The sequence below is a fragment of the Xyrauchen texanus genome, chromosome 5 (assembly GCF_025860055.1).
Source record: "Xyrauchen texanus isolate HMW12.3.18 chromosome 5, RBS_HiC_50CHRs, whole genome shotgun sequence".
NCBI lineage: Eukaryota > Metazoa > Chordata > Actinopteri > Cypriniformes > Catostomidae > Xyrauchen > Xyrauchen texanus.
Window position 1 is genome coordinate 18,378,591 of NC_068280.1, and position 18,554 is coordinate 18,397,144.

The 18,554-nt window shown below is 36.7% G+C and overlaps 1 protein-coding gene across 4 annotated transcripts in view; it reads left to right on the forward strand.

The window, feature by feature from the left end:
* Positions 1-16,852, forward strand: part of smad1 (SMAD family member 1) — a 29,685-nt gene extending 12,833 nt beyond the window's left edge. For 2 of the 4 annotated variants that reach the window (XM_052126193.1, XM_052126192.1), the window contains 5 exons: positions 4,564-4,842; positions 6,571-6,687; positions 12,215-12,436; positions 12,654-12,910; positions 15,892-16,852. In XM_052126193.1, coding sequence (XP_051982153.1) covers positions 4,564-4,842; positions 6,571-6,687; positions 12,215-12,436; positions 12,654-12,910; positions 15,892-16,035 — 1,019 coding nt within the window. In that variant the 3' untranslated portion in view covers positions 16,036-16,852. The remainder of the gene's footprint in view (positions 1-4,563; positions 4,843-6,570; positions 6,688-12,214; positions 12,437-12,653; positions 12,911-15,891) is intronic. The other 2 variants (XM_052126194.1, XM_052126195.1) reach the window with 2 other exon arrangements.
* Positions 16,853-18,554: the final 1,702 nt, after the last annotated feature.

Consider the following 18,554-nt stretch of genomic DNA (forward strand, 5'->3'; position numbering starts at 1 on the left):
ATCTTGTGCATCATGTGGGCATGCACATCAAGGGTGCTTACACACTAGGTAAAGCTTTGATGGAGTGTTTGACACATGGGAATGGCAAGGGAAGGCGTGTACCACAAGGGGAAGAGACAGTCAGAGATAGAGATGGCTATTTAAAATATATATTTTTGGCTATGTACCAGTAAACATTGAAACTCTTCTCCAGGATCTCTCTGCACAATTACTATCTTTTTAGCCTGACAAAGAAAGATAATGAAGGACAGGGAATGAATACACAGCATGCATGTTTATTTTTTTCTGATTTCACAGAATGTCCCGCCTCTCCGAGATTCCCATTGGTCAACGGATGCTTGCATCAGAGTGCGTTGCATCAAAAGTGTAAATGTTCTCAACTTTTGGTTGCATGACAGAGCTTCATTATCGAAAAACCCTTGCGTTTTCCCTCTCTGTCCTTCAGACGCATGATCCCCATTAAGATCAATGCATTCACAGAGTTTTCTGACACAGCGTAAACTCTAGTGTTTAGGCTCCCTAAAGCTCAAAGACATTCCTCTGTTTGTCTGATCGCCCTGTGCAGCCTGACACAGTAGCTCAACCAATCAATCAATCAATCAATCAATCAATCAATCAATCAATCAATCAATCAATTTTATTTCTATAGAACATTTAAAACAACACCAAATGTTGACCAAAGTGCTTCACATTATAGCATACACAGATCATATAAATACATAATATAGAAAATATAAAAACACATAAAATAAGCAACCCACATTAAGCACAGTTAAAGCAAGTGAAAAAAGGTGAGACTTCAAATAAGATTTAAAAACCTCAACTGATGTACAAGACCTGATATGTAGTGGAAGGCTATTCCACAGCCGTGGTGCCGCCACTGAAAAGGCCTGATCTCCCTTTTACTTAAGATGGGAATTTGGGGATCTTTACAAATAAACTCTGCGAAGACCTTAGTAGTCTAGAAGGCGTGTGTTGACAAACCAATGACTGTTTGTACATCCAATAGAAGATAGCGAGACTTTTCAGGAAACTGTTAAAAGCAGTTATTTTTGCAATTGCATTTGGTGATGATAGTGGTGCAGAAATTACATGCTGCAGCTTAAAAGAAGAATTCACTAGGGCTTGGTAAAATTATTGATTTTCCGATTACTCGTAATCCTAATTTGATCAATCCCTATATCAATTTTTTAAATCCCAAGAACTGTCTTTTACTTTTATTACATTTACTTCAGTTTTGGTTGTGTTGATTAAAAGGCTGTCAATTGATTAAAACTTTTAATTGTAATAATAACATGATATGCTAATTTATTAATTGATTTAAACACAATTAAACACATATATAAAAATGACTGAGAAAGGCCCCCAAATAAATATAATTTTGCATATAATTATTTAAATAATTATAAACATAATATTTTAGATTATTTATGTACATTACATTATTATGCGAGCATACAAGTAAAGCATTGATTAGACAGTACAAAAAGTGGCTTTAGAAATATATTTTTTATATTTTTATTTCCATATCACTAAACATTATGGCCTACTCTAGACAGCTATTTTTCAATTGAGTTTGACAGTCTCTCACAGGATGCATTCCATCTGGGTCATCGCAGCTGCTTTTGGAGCATCTCACTTTGGGTGCATTATTTTTCCTAAAATTAAAAAACACAGAATTAACAAGCTAAATCGATAGCCCTAGTTGATCATTTTATCTGTTAAAAATATAGTGATTGAACCGCATTGTTTGGGCCCTGTTGTTATTTTTTTAATTAATATTTTTACTGTGTACCCAGTGGGAAGGTTTCTTGAATAATTTACATCATTAGCTGAGAGAGAATTTCTTTCATATGAATGCAAAATGAACATTATAACTCAAATATACCCAAATTAATCAGAATTGTATCAAATTGAAATTAGAATCAAATGAAATTGAGAGCTTGTGAATTGCAGTTGAATCAAATTGGGAAATCTGAAACCCAGACCTAAAACAATGCAGTCAGTACATCCAAATAAACAATGCTATCAGCAGGCGCAATTCATTCTTAGTGAATAATTTTTTATTTTTTTTTTTTAAAGTTGTGATTTGTGAATCACTTCAACTTTCCAGATGGATTTTCTGTACAGTTGATTAAGTTTATTTTTAAGCCTGAATAGTGCGAAAACAAAATCACTGTCAGTGAATCCCGTATGGAATATATAGCCCATATGTACCCATTTCCATGCATGTTCCTTAATTTTCCTTTCCCATGGTTCCTGCAGATGGTCTTTCTTTTTATGTCCTTCCCTTTCCATATCTCTCTCTGGCCTCTGCCAGGTGCTTTTCTCCTTTGTTTGATCCTGATACCGCATGAGAGAATCTGGTTGCATCGAAAACTGTGGAGTCTAAAACCTTCTGTGCTCTGTGTGTATTTGTGTTAATGGGAAACAAGAAAATTTTCTTTATCTATGCTTATAGTGAAAGAATGAACTTCAAACGCACAGCCCCCTTTTTGTTGGCTAAGCAGAAGATGAGGGTCAGCTGACAACACAGAAACAGCTGTCCACAGTATGTGTGTGTGCACGCATTATAAGAGCAGGGGCAGGAAATTCCAGGCGGGGGCAGAATAAGGGCTTTGTTCAGGGTCTGTGTACACTTGTGTGTGTGTGCGCGTGTGTGTGTGTGTGTGTTTGGGTGGTTTACGAGGACATTTTGTTAGGATACAAACTAATAATTACAAGGGTATTATGCTATAAATGTTGTTTATGAGGATATTTCTAGTGCCGTCATAATTCAAATTGCTAAAAAAACACACTAAACTATATATTTTTGAAAAATGTAAAAATGCAGAAAGTTTATTGCGGGGGTTAGGTTTAGGGGTAGGGTTAGGGATAGAATATAGTATAAAAATCATAATGTCTATGGAGTGTCCTCATAAGTATAGCCACATCAACATGTGTGTGTGCGTGTGTGTGGCAGCTGAAACTGACAAACATGGCTGTGTAGAGGAAGAGTTTTACAGGAACTCCTGTCACCCACACAGACAATAGCAGGAAAGACTGTTTGCCCGCCTAGCACACGCTTGTTTAGTGCGGGCCTGTTGGATGTCTGGACACCTGTCTTTCCCCTCCTCTTCAGAAAGTCACATAATGATTGTCTACATTAGTTGCGAGATCCTTTAAATTCAAGTTTCTAATCATTTTTATGCTAGACCTCGGTGTAAATGCTTTTTGACAGTCTACAATATTTTCCTGTCTAAATGAAAAGGCAAGTGGGAAGCTTAGGCGGAAAGATGTTTATAGCAAAAATCCACTTCAAAACACCACAATTACCACATTTTAGTGCTGTACTATTTTCAGAGTGTGCAGGCGTGTGTGCCTATGATTAGACTTTTAAATGAGATTTGTGATTTGTATTTTTACCAAAAAAAATTATATCTTGAATAATAATAATAATATAACCTTCAGGAAAGTGATAATCTCAGCATACATACTTAATGTTCCTCAGGTTTATTATATTGCTGCTAAGTGCACATTTGTTTAAGGCTACATTATAATACCAATAGTTGACTACTTGACTAATCACTCAACAACTAGTCAGTGAGTGAGGTTTACTAGTCAATCTAGATTTTTTTCTTGTTTTTTTGTTTCTCTTTTTGTTTTGCTTTGATATTTTTCTTTAATAAGCATATTGATCATGTACATGGTTTGGAACAATATAAGGGTGAATAAAATATGGCAAAATTGTTAAATTGATGAAAATTATAATTCTCTCATCATTTTCTTATGCTCATGCCATCCCAGATGTGTATGACTTTCTTTCTTCTGCAGAATACAAAAATTTTTTTTGAAGAATATTTCATTGTCCTTACAATGCAAGTAAATAGTGACCAGACTTTTAAAACTCCAAAAATCACATAGGCCACATTAAAGTAATCCATAAGACTCCAGTGGCATAATTCATATCTTCAGAAGCAATATGATAGGTGTGGGTGAGAAAAAGATAAATATTTAAGTATTTTTTTCCATAATTCTCCGCTTTCACTTTCAAAATTTTAAAGAAATTGAAAGTGGAGATGTATAGGAAAAAGGACTCAAATATTGATCTGTTTCTCAACCACACTTATCATATTGCTTCTGAAGATTTAACAACTGGAGTCGGATGATTAATTTTATGCTGCCTTTCTGGAGCTTCAAAGTTTTTGTCACCATTCACTTGCATTGTATGAACCTACAGAGCTGAGATATTCTTCTAAAAATCTTCATTTGTGTTCTGCAGAAGATAGAAAGTCATACACATCTGGGATGGCATGAGAGTGAATAAATGATGAGAGAATCTTAATTGTTTTGGTGAACTATCCCTTTAAGACCAATTATTGCACTAGTCATTCAATCAATCCACTTAATAGTCAATTTTGAAAATATGTTGTTTTGCACATACATAATAAAAGCAAGAAGTCCATGCTGAACTTAGAGACATTAGTATGTATGCCAATAAATTTATATTGGACTGATGTTTAGTGGGTTCTTGAGATTATCATTATTGCTTACGATTGAAATCTTTCTCTTTCATTTCTACAGTGCTGCCTCCAGTGCTGGTGCCACGAAACAGCGAGTTCAACGCTAAACTATCTATGCTGCCACGTTTCCGCAACCCACTGCACCAGACGGAGCCCCTCATGCCTCAGAATGCCACTTTTCCTGACTCCTTCCCCCAGCAGCCAGTAAACGCCCTTCCCTTCACCCCAAACTCCCCTACCAACAGCTACCCTAGTTCGCCCAACAGCGGCACAGGCAGTACCACCACCTTTCCCCATTCACCCTCCAGCTCTGATCCAGGGAGCCCCTTTCAGATGCCAGGTGAGACAGTTCCCCAATCTTCAATTATGCTATACATTTTGGATGTGTCTTGCCCTCTGCTGTAGTACATAATAGAAAGTGTTGCTGTGCTCAGTTAAACTAATATTACTTGAGGTGTGTGAAGGCAAGAAGACTTATGAAAAAATAAAAATTGTTGTCAGCACACTGAATAAAGATTCAGACCCTTGTAATGTTGTGCTAAGCCGAACCAACACTTAATTCACTTGGCACTTTTTTCATTATGCAAATTTAAATATCTATTTTTTGCCAGACCTTTCTAGTCTGAACTTTTATTCAGTGTGTAGAGATACATTTTTGTACTCCTATGTAGTACACAATATAGATAAGGTTATAGTGGATGTTTTGAGAGAGAACCATTGGAGGATCATCCCTTTCAATAAAGCACTGTGCTTCTACTATGGTACCATGGTTCTTTAATATGATATAGTTTCATTGCCATCTTCATATAGCATGGTATTCAAATGGCTCTGTAAAGTCTTCAGCACACTCACTCTTCATTCTTCGCTCAGAGCCAAAAAGATGTTCGAAACAGCTGAGCAATGACATACTGTTTGCGAACATTCAGACACCGGCCACACCCATTGTGGGGAGGGGTTTAGAGGAGCATTTAAATACGAGATGCACAAGACTACATGTAAAACCAAAAATATGTGACATTAAAATGTGTTTTCAATGACTTCTTGCCTCATTTTATAAATAGAATTCACATGAGATCGGTAAAGTTGCTTTTTTAACACTTTGATGATTTAAAGTAATATGTGCAGCAGAAAATGCGTAATTTGTCTTGTTTATATTCTGATTTCATGGTGGTAATGCGACCATAATATGTGCTGATTACACTGTTATTGTGATTTATGATGATACTGATACTACTGCGGAGACTGGTGTAGAAAACAGTGTTAATGGGCAGAATACAGACAAAAGAATGATGATAGGCATACCGTATTATGGGCAGATGTGTGAATGGCTTTCGTCTGCAGAGACGGCACATGAGTGAAGCAGCATAGCAAACAATAGAGTGAATGGGCACTTAAGTAGTATTTAAGTAGATTTGATTTATTTTGTAAACTAATTTAAAAAATTGCATGGCATGCTTAAAAAATGTCTCTACGCAAACAATCATACAGATGTAGGTACATTTGCACCAGCTCGCTACTAACACTGCACTGTATTAATGTTGACTGATCTTAACTGACTGATTGGGAATTCGTTTTCGGCCTCGAACTAAGTGGAGCTCCATTCACACCTACCGATGATGTTAACCAATGGCAGTTAGGTGTTTAGCAGCAAGTAAGAAGTTTTCCTGAAAGTTTGTCCTGGCAAGCTGTGCAACAAAACAAATGCAAAAACATCTTCATTTTGGCAAGATTTTGATCTAAATGACGTCACACACATTCATTCTTCGATTTCGTAGAAAGTGTGTAGGGGCCTTAAGGCAGGGCCGACTTTTGAATTCACATGTATTTATAAATACCATGTACATATTTATAGTAACACCATGGTACTTTTGTTAGGGACACGTTGTTTGATACTTGAATTACCTTGAATTAATTTTCATGGAACGAGACAATTTTTTAGTCTGTGAGTAATGAAGGAACACAGTATTGTAGGTAGTTCTATAATAGGCATGCTGATTCAGTGCAGCAGTTTTTATGTTCTTACATATCTATATCGATTTTGTCTATGTTTTGGGTGTTGCCCCTAAAGAAACTCCCCCACCTGCTTATATGCCCCCAGAGGAGCCAATGACACAGGACTGTCCCCAGCCAATGGACACTAACCTGCTTGCTCCGAACCTGCCTGTGGAGATCAACAACCGGCCAGGTACACTTCATGAGCACCATAATGCGTTGCACACAATGGACAAAAATGCACTGCCATACTAAGCTTCAGCCACTCCAGCAAAGATATCGGCCATCCTTACAATCTGACATGGGCTACTTAGAGCTGTCAGCAGCTGCCTGCCCACACTGCAGGTGCAGGAAGTGCACACACAAACATACTTACACACACACACACACACACACACGTTGTGTTTCCATGTTTTATGGGGACTTTCCATAGACATAATGGTTTTTATACTGTACAAACTTTATATTCTATCCCCTAAACCTAACCCTACCCCTAAACCTAACCCTCACAGAAAACATTCTGCATTTTTACATTTTCAAAAAACATAATTTAGTATGATTTATAAGCTGTTTTCCTCATGGGGACCGACAAAATGTCCCCACAAGGTCAAAAATTTCGGGTTTTACTAGCCTTATGGGGACATTTGGTCCCCACAAAGTGATAAATACACACTCACACACACGCACACACACACACACACACACACACACACACACACACACACACACACACACACACTCTCACACAAAGACAGTCTGCTTTTTTGTCCATAATATCAGGTTTATCTTGAAGCTATGTATGTGGTGTGATCATAAACAGAATTCAATATTTGAAATTACTTTAAAACGTTACATCATACCATCAAATAATTTTGTTCTTTTAATAACTGTAAACAATAATTATTTACCATATAGCTAATACTAACTAGTAGAGTTAGTATTAGACTTGGCTCATTATTTACAAGCTTGTTGAATTCTGAAAATGAGTCACATCATATCAGTTGGTCTGACTTAGCAAAAGATTGAAATTAACTAACCAGAAAACTAAACAATAACCCCTTAAACAGAGTCCAAAACATCTGTTTTCAAACCAAATTTTTAGAGGTAGTCAGAAATGCGTAAATATTTTTTTTTTCTTTTCTGTGCTGTATCAACAAGCAGTGATTCACTGATGTAGTAAGTGATGTATTAAATCAAAGATTCAGAGAACCTCCCCTAAATGAAATCGGATCACAAGTAGTCAATGTAGATGCATCTGAGATGAATATAAATAGCAGTTGTAAACATTAATGTGCCTCGACTGATTACTTGTGATAAGATCACCTGAAGACAGATGCTAAATCCAGGTGTAAATGGGGCCAGTGGTACATAAAATTTTATTTGAATGGTTAGAAATCGGTAATTTGGGGTAAATTACTGCTTTTCCTTTTCCAGTTTTAATTTTTATGCACCCCATAAAATATTTGGGGCCCTATTTTAAGAGCGCTAGCACTAACCGCAGTGTTATGCCATAAGTCATACAAGCAAAGTCACTTGGCATGGCCATTAAGTTTTGGTAGGTAAGTCTAGGTGCAACAATTTTTCAAATATTCACAACTGTTATCACTCAGCACCATAAACTACCAAACAGACATGACATTTGAAATATTCATGAATGAAACAGTTTACTTACATTTTTTAGGTGTTTTAACTGCCCCATCCTTGAATTATATTTTGACTGTTCACAAGCAATCTATGCTGACATGAGCCGAAAACAATTAACACGTCATAGTCCAAAGAACGGTGAAATGATATACACACATACTGAAAGTGCACTGAGGTGCACGTCGCTGGAAACACTCTGAAATGGTCAAAGACCTCCATAGTGAAAGACGTCCATCCTCAAAGACGTCTCATGTTTACATACACCAACAAATAAAAATAGTGCAGATGTGCGAAAGAATGTGTCCATGACAGATGCAGCAGCTGAATGAGAGAATAGCTTCTCACTTTCAGAGTTGTAACTTGACACTGCGACTTTTAAAAGCAGCACAAGATATGTATCAAGTGGTCAAAGATGTCTGTCTAGTGCATAAATATATTCAAAAATAATCCAAAATAGTCCAGATGGGTCCCCTTTGGTGTTATGTTTGGACTAGTTAGCCACACAAGGCCTGCTCTTTTGGCCTGCGTACCAGTAGGCGGGGCCAAGGGTGTGATTACACATGTTGTGGGATGTTTAAATACAAATGAGCAATGTTTTGTGACGTCAAGGACAGACAGATTTCAAAACGAGATGTTTCAGCAGGGTGGCATCTATACATGCTCTTTTTAGACTGGGGAGGAAGTTTTGAGTTCTGAAATTTACAGTATGTTTTTATAGTAAAGTTACACCTCTTATATGTCTAAATATCAAGGTCAATTTTATTCTCCATTTCATGACCCCTTTAAACCAAATATATTGAATTACAAATTCTAATTACAACAAAACAAAAATGTAATCAAAATAAATTGAATAATCAAAGGTAATAAAAATCATACCAAATCCAAACATTATACTCTGTCCAACTTCTTCCACTGGCACCTTTTGCAATGACTTAAAAAATAACCCCCAGAGTCCCACAGGAGGTGAAGGCGAGTGTACAGAGAGAAAGTGTTGAAATATTTGTGGAAGTTGCTGTACAGTCGCAGTTTTGATATGTATGTCCAAGCTGCATCCTGTGCAGTGCTGTAACTACACTTCCATTGTGAAAGGCTGATGGGAAAAGAGTAGACAAAACACACCTGCAGCTCAGTTCCACAGTGTCAGAGGATGCTCAGAAGAAATATGCCTTAGATAAACACATTGCACTGTCTTTATTAGAACAGTTGGCTACAGATACCAGAGAGAGGACATTCTGAGTGCCATAATTTGGTACACTGAAAAAAAAAAATCAGGTAAATTTAAGGATGTGCTTCATGTGGCAACATCTAAATTAACTTGTTTGTATTCAAATCAAAATATTATCTAAAGCTACATTTCTGTAAATAATTTCTGTGCCACTAGCGCCACCAAACGGAATTGCAAAAATAATCATTGTTTTTCTGAAAATGCCTACCATTGACCAAACAAGCAGATAGTCCTGCCCCCAACTCACACCATCTTGAAACGGTCGCTCAAATGAAAGACACTGTGTTTACAGTTTTCAAGAAAATTTACTTTTGAACGTCTTTCTTAAACTGGGATTGAAGAAAGTATTTTAACACCGAAAAAGTTACAAACTTCATCTTTAAAATGACTGAATCAACCTGACTACATATGTTTACATAAATTAACATAATTTAAATAATGTAGAAATAGCTCCTGTGACAGTTTCCTCATCTGATTAATTGAGGTAGAATGGTAGCAGATTAATAATGTAAAAACACTGTGAATCAGGCCTAGGTCTGTTTTTCTCATTCAGTGTCATTAAGAAGAAAACCATTTAGTTTTTTGGGGCTTTGTGAACAATCATATTGATGGATGAGCAAAAGCTAAAACGCATCCTCACAATATTACATAGAACTTAATACATTTCAACCAATTGATTGTGGTTAATAACATTTTAATTAATGTTTAGAATAAAAAAAGAAAAATACAAAATTAAACAGAGTAATACAATTACCTTTAATATTTTTGTAGTGACTTTTAAAGGTTTAAGGTAACTATTGCAGCTTACCATTTTTACAATATATTTTATGGGACCCACAAATGAAACATGTCTTGTTTGCATGTGCTATGGTGGAATTTGGTATGGCCAGCTCTCTGTTTTTGCCAGACACTTATACTATGCTGACTTGGTCTTGTTCTTTTGGCCCTTGAACAGTGCAGTGTTATAACCAATCAGTGAAGCCTTTTACAAGAGTGTTACCATTAATAGCCTAGCAACAGTGACCTCTTATAAATACACTATTAAAATCGATATGCCCGCTGCTGTAAGAGATGATACATACAAATGCAAGTTAAATCCTGTAATTAATACTGCTAAAACTCAATCCTGCAAACACTAATGATGCCAAAATCTTTATAGCTATAAATGTCTTTAGATATTCACTTATTTGTCTGCAGTGCCAATCAAACTAGTTTGAGGTTTGTGTCAATAATGTTAAAAATAATCATATAAATATATTTTGAAACCAGTGAAAAGCAGTGAAACTCTCAACTTGTTACTATTGCCATGTAGTCTTATGCTGTAATATATGCTCTCTCAGGTGACCTAAAACATGACTTAACATTAACTGATTTTATTTGTCAAAGATGAAAACATATTTTCACAGTGTAATAATATTTTAAATTGACAACATATCACTATGTTTTGTTTTAATACATCCCTAAACATCTTAAGTACAGTGCTGTGAAAAAGTGTTTGCTGATTTCTTCTGTTTTTGTGTATATCTCATACTAAATTTTTTCAAGGGTTCAAACAAAATCTAAATGAAATAAAGGCAATATGAGTAAACACAGCATACAGGTTTTAAATGATAATGTTATTTATTGAATCAAAAAAGTTGTACAATACCAACTGGGCCTGTGTGAAATTGTATTTCACTGGTCTATACACACCCAGACCTGGTCAATCAAATCAACACATAAATATAACTTTTTCAGCAGCATAAAGTTGGCTAAAAGATCTCACCCAGTAGCACACTATGCCAAGGTTGAAAGAAATTCCAGACATTATGAGGAAAAAGGTGATTGAAATACATCAGTCTAGGAAGTGTTACAAAGCTATTTCAAAGGCTCTGGAACGCCAAAGAACCACAGTGAGAGCCATTATCACAAATGGAGAAAACTTGGCACAGTAGTGAACCTTCCCAGAAGTGGCAGTCCTTCCAAAATTCCACCACAGTATTGTGAAAGACTGATCTCCATTTATTGGAAGTGTTTGGTTGCAGGTGTTGCTGCTAAAGGTGGCACAACCAGCTATTAATTTTATGGGGGCAGTTAGTTTTCCATATGGGTGATGATATAGGTGTTGGATAACTTTTTGCTTCAATAAAAAAATATATGTTTGAAAACTGTATTTTGTGTTTTGTCAGGTTGCCTTTTGTAAAGGGAGTTATGGAAAGGAGGAGGCGAGAACCGGCTTGACAATATAAATTATATTTAATGACAAACTTAAACCAAAAGACACAAACACACACATATGACGGACAGCTGCCCGTAAATGCTCTCTCTCTCTGTCGCACCACCGTCCGCAGTCGGCCTTTATCCCTCTCGGAGGCTTGATTAACCGGGTGTGTAGAATCACGACCCGGCCCGCCCTCCGCCCTGTCACCTTTGTTATAAAACCTTTGTTTTATGTTATATCTTGTTTGATCTAAAACAATTTAGAATTAAAAATACACAAAAATTTATGAAATCAGGAAGGGGGCAAATACTTTTTTACAGCACTGTATGTGTATATGGGTCCATTTTTTTTGTCTGCAATTGTAGTGATATAATGTCCTCACAAGGATAGGAAAAACTTTTAATCTCTGATATTGTTTGGATCAGCCAACGTTCCCTACGAAGTAACTGCTTAAATAAACTGCTTGATGCTAAATGTCTCAGTAAAAATTTAAAAAATGCAAAAAGGTACGGTAAGTGGATATAAAATATCATTAGCTCAGTATAAAAACAATAGAAATCACATCCTCCAAAAAAAAAAAAAAGACAGGGGTGTGTGTGATTGTGGGGTATTTGTATTCATTGAGTTAATTCATCCCAATCTCCTGTGCAGATGTTCAGCCTGTGGCCTATGAGGAACCCAAGCACTGGTGCTCCATAGTGTACTATGAGCTGAATAATCGGGTGGGAGAAGCCTTCCAGGCCTCTTCCACTAGCGTATTGGTGGACGGCTTTACTGACCCCTCCAACAACCGCAACCGCTTCTGCCTGGGTCTGCTGTCGAATGTCAACCGCAACTCCACGATTGAGAACACCAGACGCCACATTGGAAAAGGTCTGATTAGAATCCACTGCCCAATGCTGATAACATTATAAGGCATGAATGACGTACTGTGCACAGAGGATTAATTTGCATATAATATAACACAAAAATATTGTTGAAATGACTTTAATATGATTTTTATGATGTGGTCGGTTTCAGACATAGCTGTAACTTAGCTAAATATCCATTAAAACTTAAGCTTGCAATGACCTTTTCATGCATTTTACAGGAGTCCATTTGTACTATGTGGGAGGAGAGGTGTATGCTGAATGTTTGAGTGACAGCAGTATCTTTGTCCAGAGCCGTAATTGCAACTACCACCACGGTTTCCACCCCACCACTGTATGCAAGATCCCCAGTCGCTGCAGCCTCAAAATCTTCAATAACCAGGAGTTTGCGGAACTCCTGGCACAATCTGTCAATCATGGTTTTGAAGCCGTATATGAATTGACCAAGATGTGCACCATTCGCATGAGCTTTGTAAAGGTATGCTATAGACCAGATACATTTTCAAACAGATGAAACCAATCTGTATTGGTTTCAATACAGCAACACTATATTGACTGTAAATCATGCATTGACAGGTAACCTAACTCCATGTGCTCCATGTGGTTTCATTTAAATATCCTGGTTTAATTCAAGTCATAATATGATTTAACATGACTAAATCAACTTGAAAACATTAGGCTACACCATTGGAAGTCATTTTTAAGAGTTAAACGTAAAAAAAAATTCAGATAACCTAAAAACTATGGTTCTTGTTGTAACATGTAAAGCAATTGTTTTTTTTCTTCAAGACAAATTTATTTTTTAATCTGACTAAATTAACCTGACAAATTAAGTGACACCAACAGAAGTGTTTTATTGGTTAGATAAATTAGAAATTGATCCTTCGGACAATGATTGCAGGTTACCACTTTTTCTGTGAAGATCAAGTAGATAAAGACAGTGGTCGATTTGTAAAAAAAAATAAAGGGGGTGGTGTAGTCAAAGGGGGGTTAATACTTATTGGTCATTGACCAATAAGGTTGTACAAGGTGTTTAATAATCCAGTTTAAAACACTTGTGTCGTGTTCTCAGAAATTTAATCTTTGTGTCCAATTTGGTTTCATACATTTTTGAAAAACCTTTATAGCATTTTCTACAAAATAAATAAATAAATAATAATCATACTTTCAAATTGTCATGTAGTGTAACCATTAAGTATAAAGTATTATTAAACTTTCTTTGCACCTTGAATACTTGAGAGTATAAACAGCTTAATCATTAATTTCCAAAAAGATTTCAAACAAATTTTTGAAGATAGTTTACTTTTTTATGAATAGTTTTCTCAGGGTCTCACCACCTGAACAAAATGTGCCATTTCATTAAAATGTCAAAATAAAAATCATATTTTTTTTAAAACTTCACACTCTTCACGCTCTGTTTTATGTTTTTTTTATGGTCAACATAAACAGCAAAATAACTACCTACATGTTGTTACACCCAATTACTTTTGTTTTTGAAAAAATAAATTATTTAATCATATTTTAAAACACAATTGTTTCACTGCTTATATATTTTTTAAGAAATAACAATATAAGTCTATTCTGCACAATCATGCCAACATTTCTTTTTTCAGAAATTTCAGCTTTTAATGATACTTTTTTCTGTCTCTGGACACCACATGACATTTTTTACTTTAAGCCCCAGAAAAAAAACATTAATATGTCTAAACTCAGCAATTGAAAAATGTTCATCATAGAAGAGGTGTATTCAAGTAAATGGTATGTGTGCATAGCATTTTTTATGTATTTTAATTTTAATAGATCTGGACAAAAATTAGGGTCACATCCTTAGGACGTATGAACATAGTATTCACCTGTTACCCTCTGTTATTGTATTTTATTATGAATCTTGTAAAAAGAATCCACATTATGATAAAGAAAAGGGTTTTTATCTAGATCGCTCGCCCACTGCTGAAAAATGTCTTTCTACTTCAATCTACTACTTGACCATGTTTGAAAGTGCTTGAAACATTTAAAAAATTGTGGTGTAAGTCAACCCATCGCAAATTCTGACATACCTGTTTTACAGTGTTTTCAGAAAACCGGCATCATTTCGCAGTGAGAGAGAGCGCTTGCGCTTGCCAGATTATGGGACTAAAGCTTCACCCTGGCAGCATATATCCAAACTGTACAAGTGTCCAGATCTGATTGGGGGATTTCACCTATAAAAATCTGACAACCTTGCACATGTGGAAATCTAATTCTGACCAGCTAATAGCCCTATTTAATGTCTGTTATTTATCAAACGTATTCAAATTAAACATTAAATATTTTACTTGCAAGATTAGTTCTAAGTAATACATGACACCATTGATCTAAAGGGCATGGTAAGGAGGGATGGTGGTTTTACAAAGGGAATGGCATCCCCTCGCATCCCCCTCAACTCAAGCCCTGGATATAGATCGTTATGGTGTCAATTCCAAATGTAACTATTGTTTTACAGTGTAGTTTAGAATTTTTTATTTAGTTGTTAATTCTGTTTTATTTAAATTTTGTTCTTTCATTTTATTTTAGTTTTAGTATCTATGGCTGTTTTAGTTTAGTTTGGATCATTTCAGTGTTTTCTACACTGTACAAATGTGTTTAATAAGTTAAATTTCATATGGACATCGTTATCAAGTGGTATTTTCTTGTTCAAAGCTGAAGTGTGTAATTTCTGTCACTGCACCACCAAACGGAATTGCAAAAATAAACAGTAGCCTTCTGAATATGTCCACTGTTTGCTGTTGATCGAAATTAAAAAAATATAAAAAATTAAAAAACATTTATAGCGCCACAGAGACAAAGTGTTTACAGTTTTTGAGAAAATTAATCTACAAATAGCTATCTTAGTTGTCTCTGCATATTAATGTGGGATAAGTGAAAAGTATTTTAACACCGAAAAAGTTTCATTTCAGATTGAATTGCAACACTTTACTAATGACAACACCATGTTTCGAAAACAAAAGCTCAAATAAGTTGTGGTAATTTTATTTTTATTTAGTTAGTTTTGGAGTCATGTGTCAAGTTTAGTTTCAGTTTTTCCAATTCTCTCACTGAGCATTTTATTAGGAACACCTGTACACCTACTTATTCATGCGATTATCTAATCAGCCAATCGTGTGGCAGCTGGGCTATGCATAAAATCATACAGGTACGAGTCAGGAACTTCAGTTAATGTACACACCAACCATCAAAACTGGGGAAAAAAATTGATCTCTGATGAATATGCAGCTGGCAAATCTGCAGAATTTGCACGATGTAATCATGTCAACATGGACCACAATCTCAAAGAAATGTTTCCAACATCTTGTGGAATGCATACCATGAAGATTTGAGGCTGTTTTGAGAGTAAAGGGAGGCCCTACCTAGTATTAGTAAAGTGTTTCTAATATAGTTATCAATAACTCTGGGTGAAATGCATTTCTACTTGTGTTTCAGGGTTGGGGTGCAGAGTACCATCGACAGGATGTGACAAGCACCCCATGCTGGATTGAGATTCATCTTCACGGTCCCCTGCAGTGGCTGGATAAAGTCCTCACCCAGATGGGCTCCCCTCACAACCCTATTTCCTCTGTGTCCTAGACAGAGCTGACCATAAAGCAATGGCTTATGGAACCCTCTCAATCTAGGGTCCCACAGAGCAGTTGATTGGTTAAAGGGAGGGAGGGAGGAAGGGCGAGAGGGGTGGGGTTTGTATTCTACTTGAAGGAAGATTGATTGGGGGCTCCTCAGTTCTTAGCCTGAGAGAATCTGGAAGATACTTGACAACTTTATGTGACCAAGCATGTTAAATGATGAGGCCATCATATTTGTGGCAAGTATCCCCCTTTGGTCTTGTGAAAGAAATAGTTTTTTTTAGCAGTTTGTTTCTTTCTTTTTCTATTGCATTTCTTCTCCTTTTTCCAGTTTACATCTCAGTATTCCATTGGGGAAAAAAGATCTGAATCGTAACTTAGAGGCTAGTACAGTGTTGTACATGTACAGAGTAGTGGGTTAGATGAACATGGGTAAAAAAAGAGACAATATTATTGTAACAAAGTTTAAAATGGGCAAGGAGGAGGCAGGAGCCGGACGAACCATCAAAATAATGTTTAATGAAAACACAACAAAATATCTCTCTCCCGATCTTCCACTTCTGGCTCATCCTTATCCCTCTCCTCGACTAATAAGCCCAATTGGGAGCCGGCCAAGCGCACATACGTCCCGGCCCTGCCCTCCTCCTTATCACACTCCTCCCTCCCTTACCTCAGGCCGGGGGGTGGGACGTTGCCCTGTCGGCCGCACCTGCCGGCAGGCTTTCCTCATCTTTCGAGACCTTGGAGGGAGACATAGGGGAGGGAAAAGAGGAGAGGGAAAGGGCAAGGCAGAGTGGCAGTGAGAGAGAGCGAGAGAGAGAGAGGAGAGAGTGAGAGAAAAAAAATTGCTTGCCGGTTCCCAGATATGCCGTCGCCTGGTCCTTGACCACTCCCCCACACTCAGGCGGATGACCGGTTGGACCGGAGCGAGTCCTCCGACCCCTGGCGTATGGAACGTCCCTCCGCATTCTGGCGGGCGGTAGTTAGCCCCTCTGCCTCTGGCAGCGGCTCGACCGCTCCAGGTGGCCGGCAGGGAGCCCCCCCTCCCTTTGCGGCTGCTCCTTTGGGCGGACGGTAGTGGCGAGGACTCCACAATACCACATCCCTCCTCCTTCTCGGGTTTCGGCACCAATGTAACACGGTTTAAAATGGGCAAGGTGGAGGCGGGAACCTACGAACCATCAAAGTAATGTTTTATGAAAACTAAAAAAGACACAAACAAATACGGCAGCTGCGTGTGGCTCTCTCTTTCCCAAACTGTTGCTTCCGGCTCTGCCTTATCCCTCTCCTCGGCTGATTAACCCGATTGAGTGCACACGGCCGGCCCCACCTCCTCCTTGTCACAATTATGCTTTAAATTAACTGAAGGGCATGAGGATGTGTGAAGATAATAAGGCCATTAACGCATAATTTCTCCCAGCCATCTTTCTATGATATCTCAGTCTTGGAAAGAAAATAAAAATGTAGCAGAAATGGACAGAAATGTCTAATGTAAAAGAAAAACACATATTTGAATGTGCAAATCTTTACGAAATATGTATGGGGAGTTGGGCATGTTAGTAGTGGGTAGGGATGCATGAGCAAACTCATGCGTATATTGCTCTACTTTTATCGCAGTTGTCTTCGACTGATTTAAGTAGTGTGTAAATGTACTTATTAGTAGAGAAAGTGCTGTGCAGTCTGTTTTTTTGCAAGTGTGGTTTGATCCCCAGGATTGTAAGTCTACGGTGTGTACGAGAGCAAAGGCAGGCATTGTTTACTTTGTCCATATGTTGTGCACTGCACCACTGTGCTGCACGAAAGAACGTCCATATTTGTTTTTATTTCTGAAATGCCATGAATAATCTGTTAAAAAAAAAAAAAAAAAACATTTTTGTTTAGAGTAAAAGTAAGAAATGTATTTGTTGACTAAGTTCTAAGTGGCACTAGTAATATTGTTTTGGAAAAAAAAAAGTAGATTTTTGATTAACTTGCTTTCTGTTTTTTTTATTCATAGTGAAATCCCATCCACTGTTAAAATGTAAACATTTTTGTATTTTCTTTTTTTGTTTTTTTTGGAAGAAAATATATTGTTGTTCCTTCATATGTGCACTTTCATAAGTGGCTTCTTGTTTCTATTTGTCTTTTCTTTTTTTTTTTTGTGCTGTTCTTGCTTACTTGTACTCTCAGAAAGCAGTTTTATTCCATGAATATCAAGTCTCTACTGGAAGATTCAATAAAATTGTTTCATTACCACCGTCTTCTTGTGTCTTGATGTTTCAGAAATCTGCGGCAAATGAAATATTCTCTTAGTGGTTTTAGATTTTAATCTGAAATTAACACTGTATAAGGGCAATTTTATTATTTTACAAAAGTGTTAAATCAAACATGTATCTATTGTTATTATGTAATGTAGAATTTCTTTTTTTTCAGTTGTACATTCAGAAATACGAACGTAAGGCAATGCAGTTGCCCATTTTTATATAAGACACTTATTAGTCTTGTCAGTGTTGACAGAATAAATGTATCTATACTCAAGGAGACTAT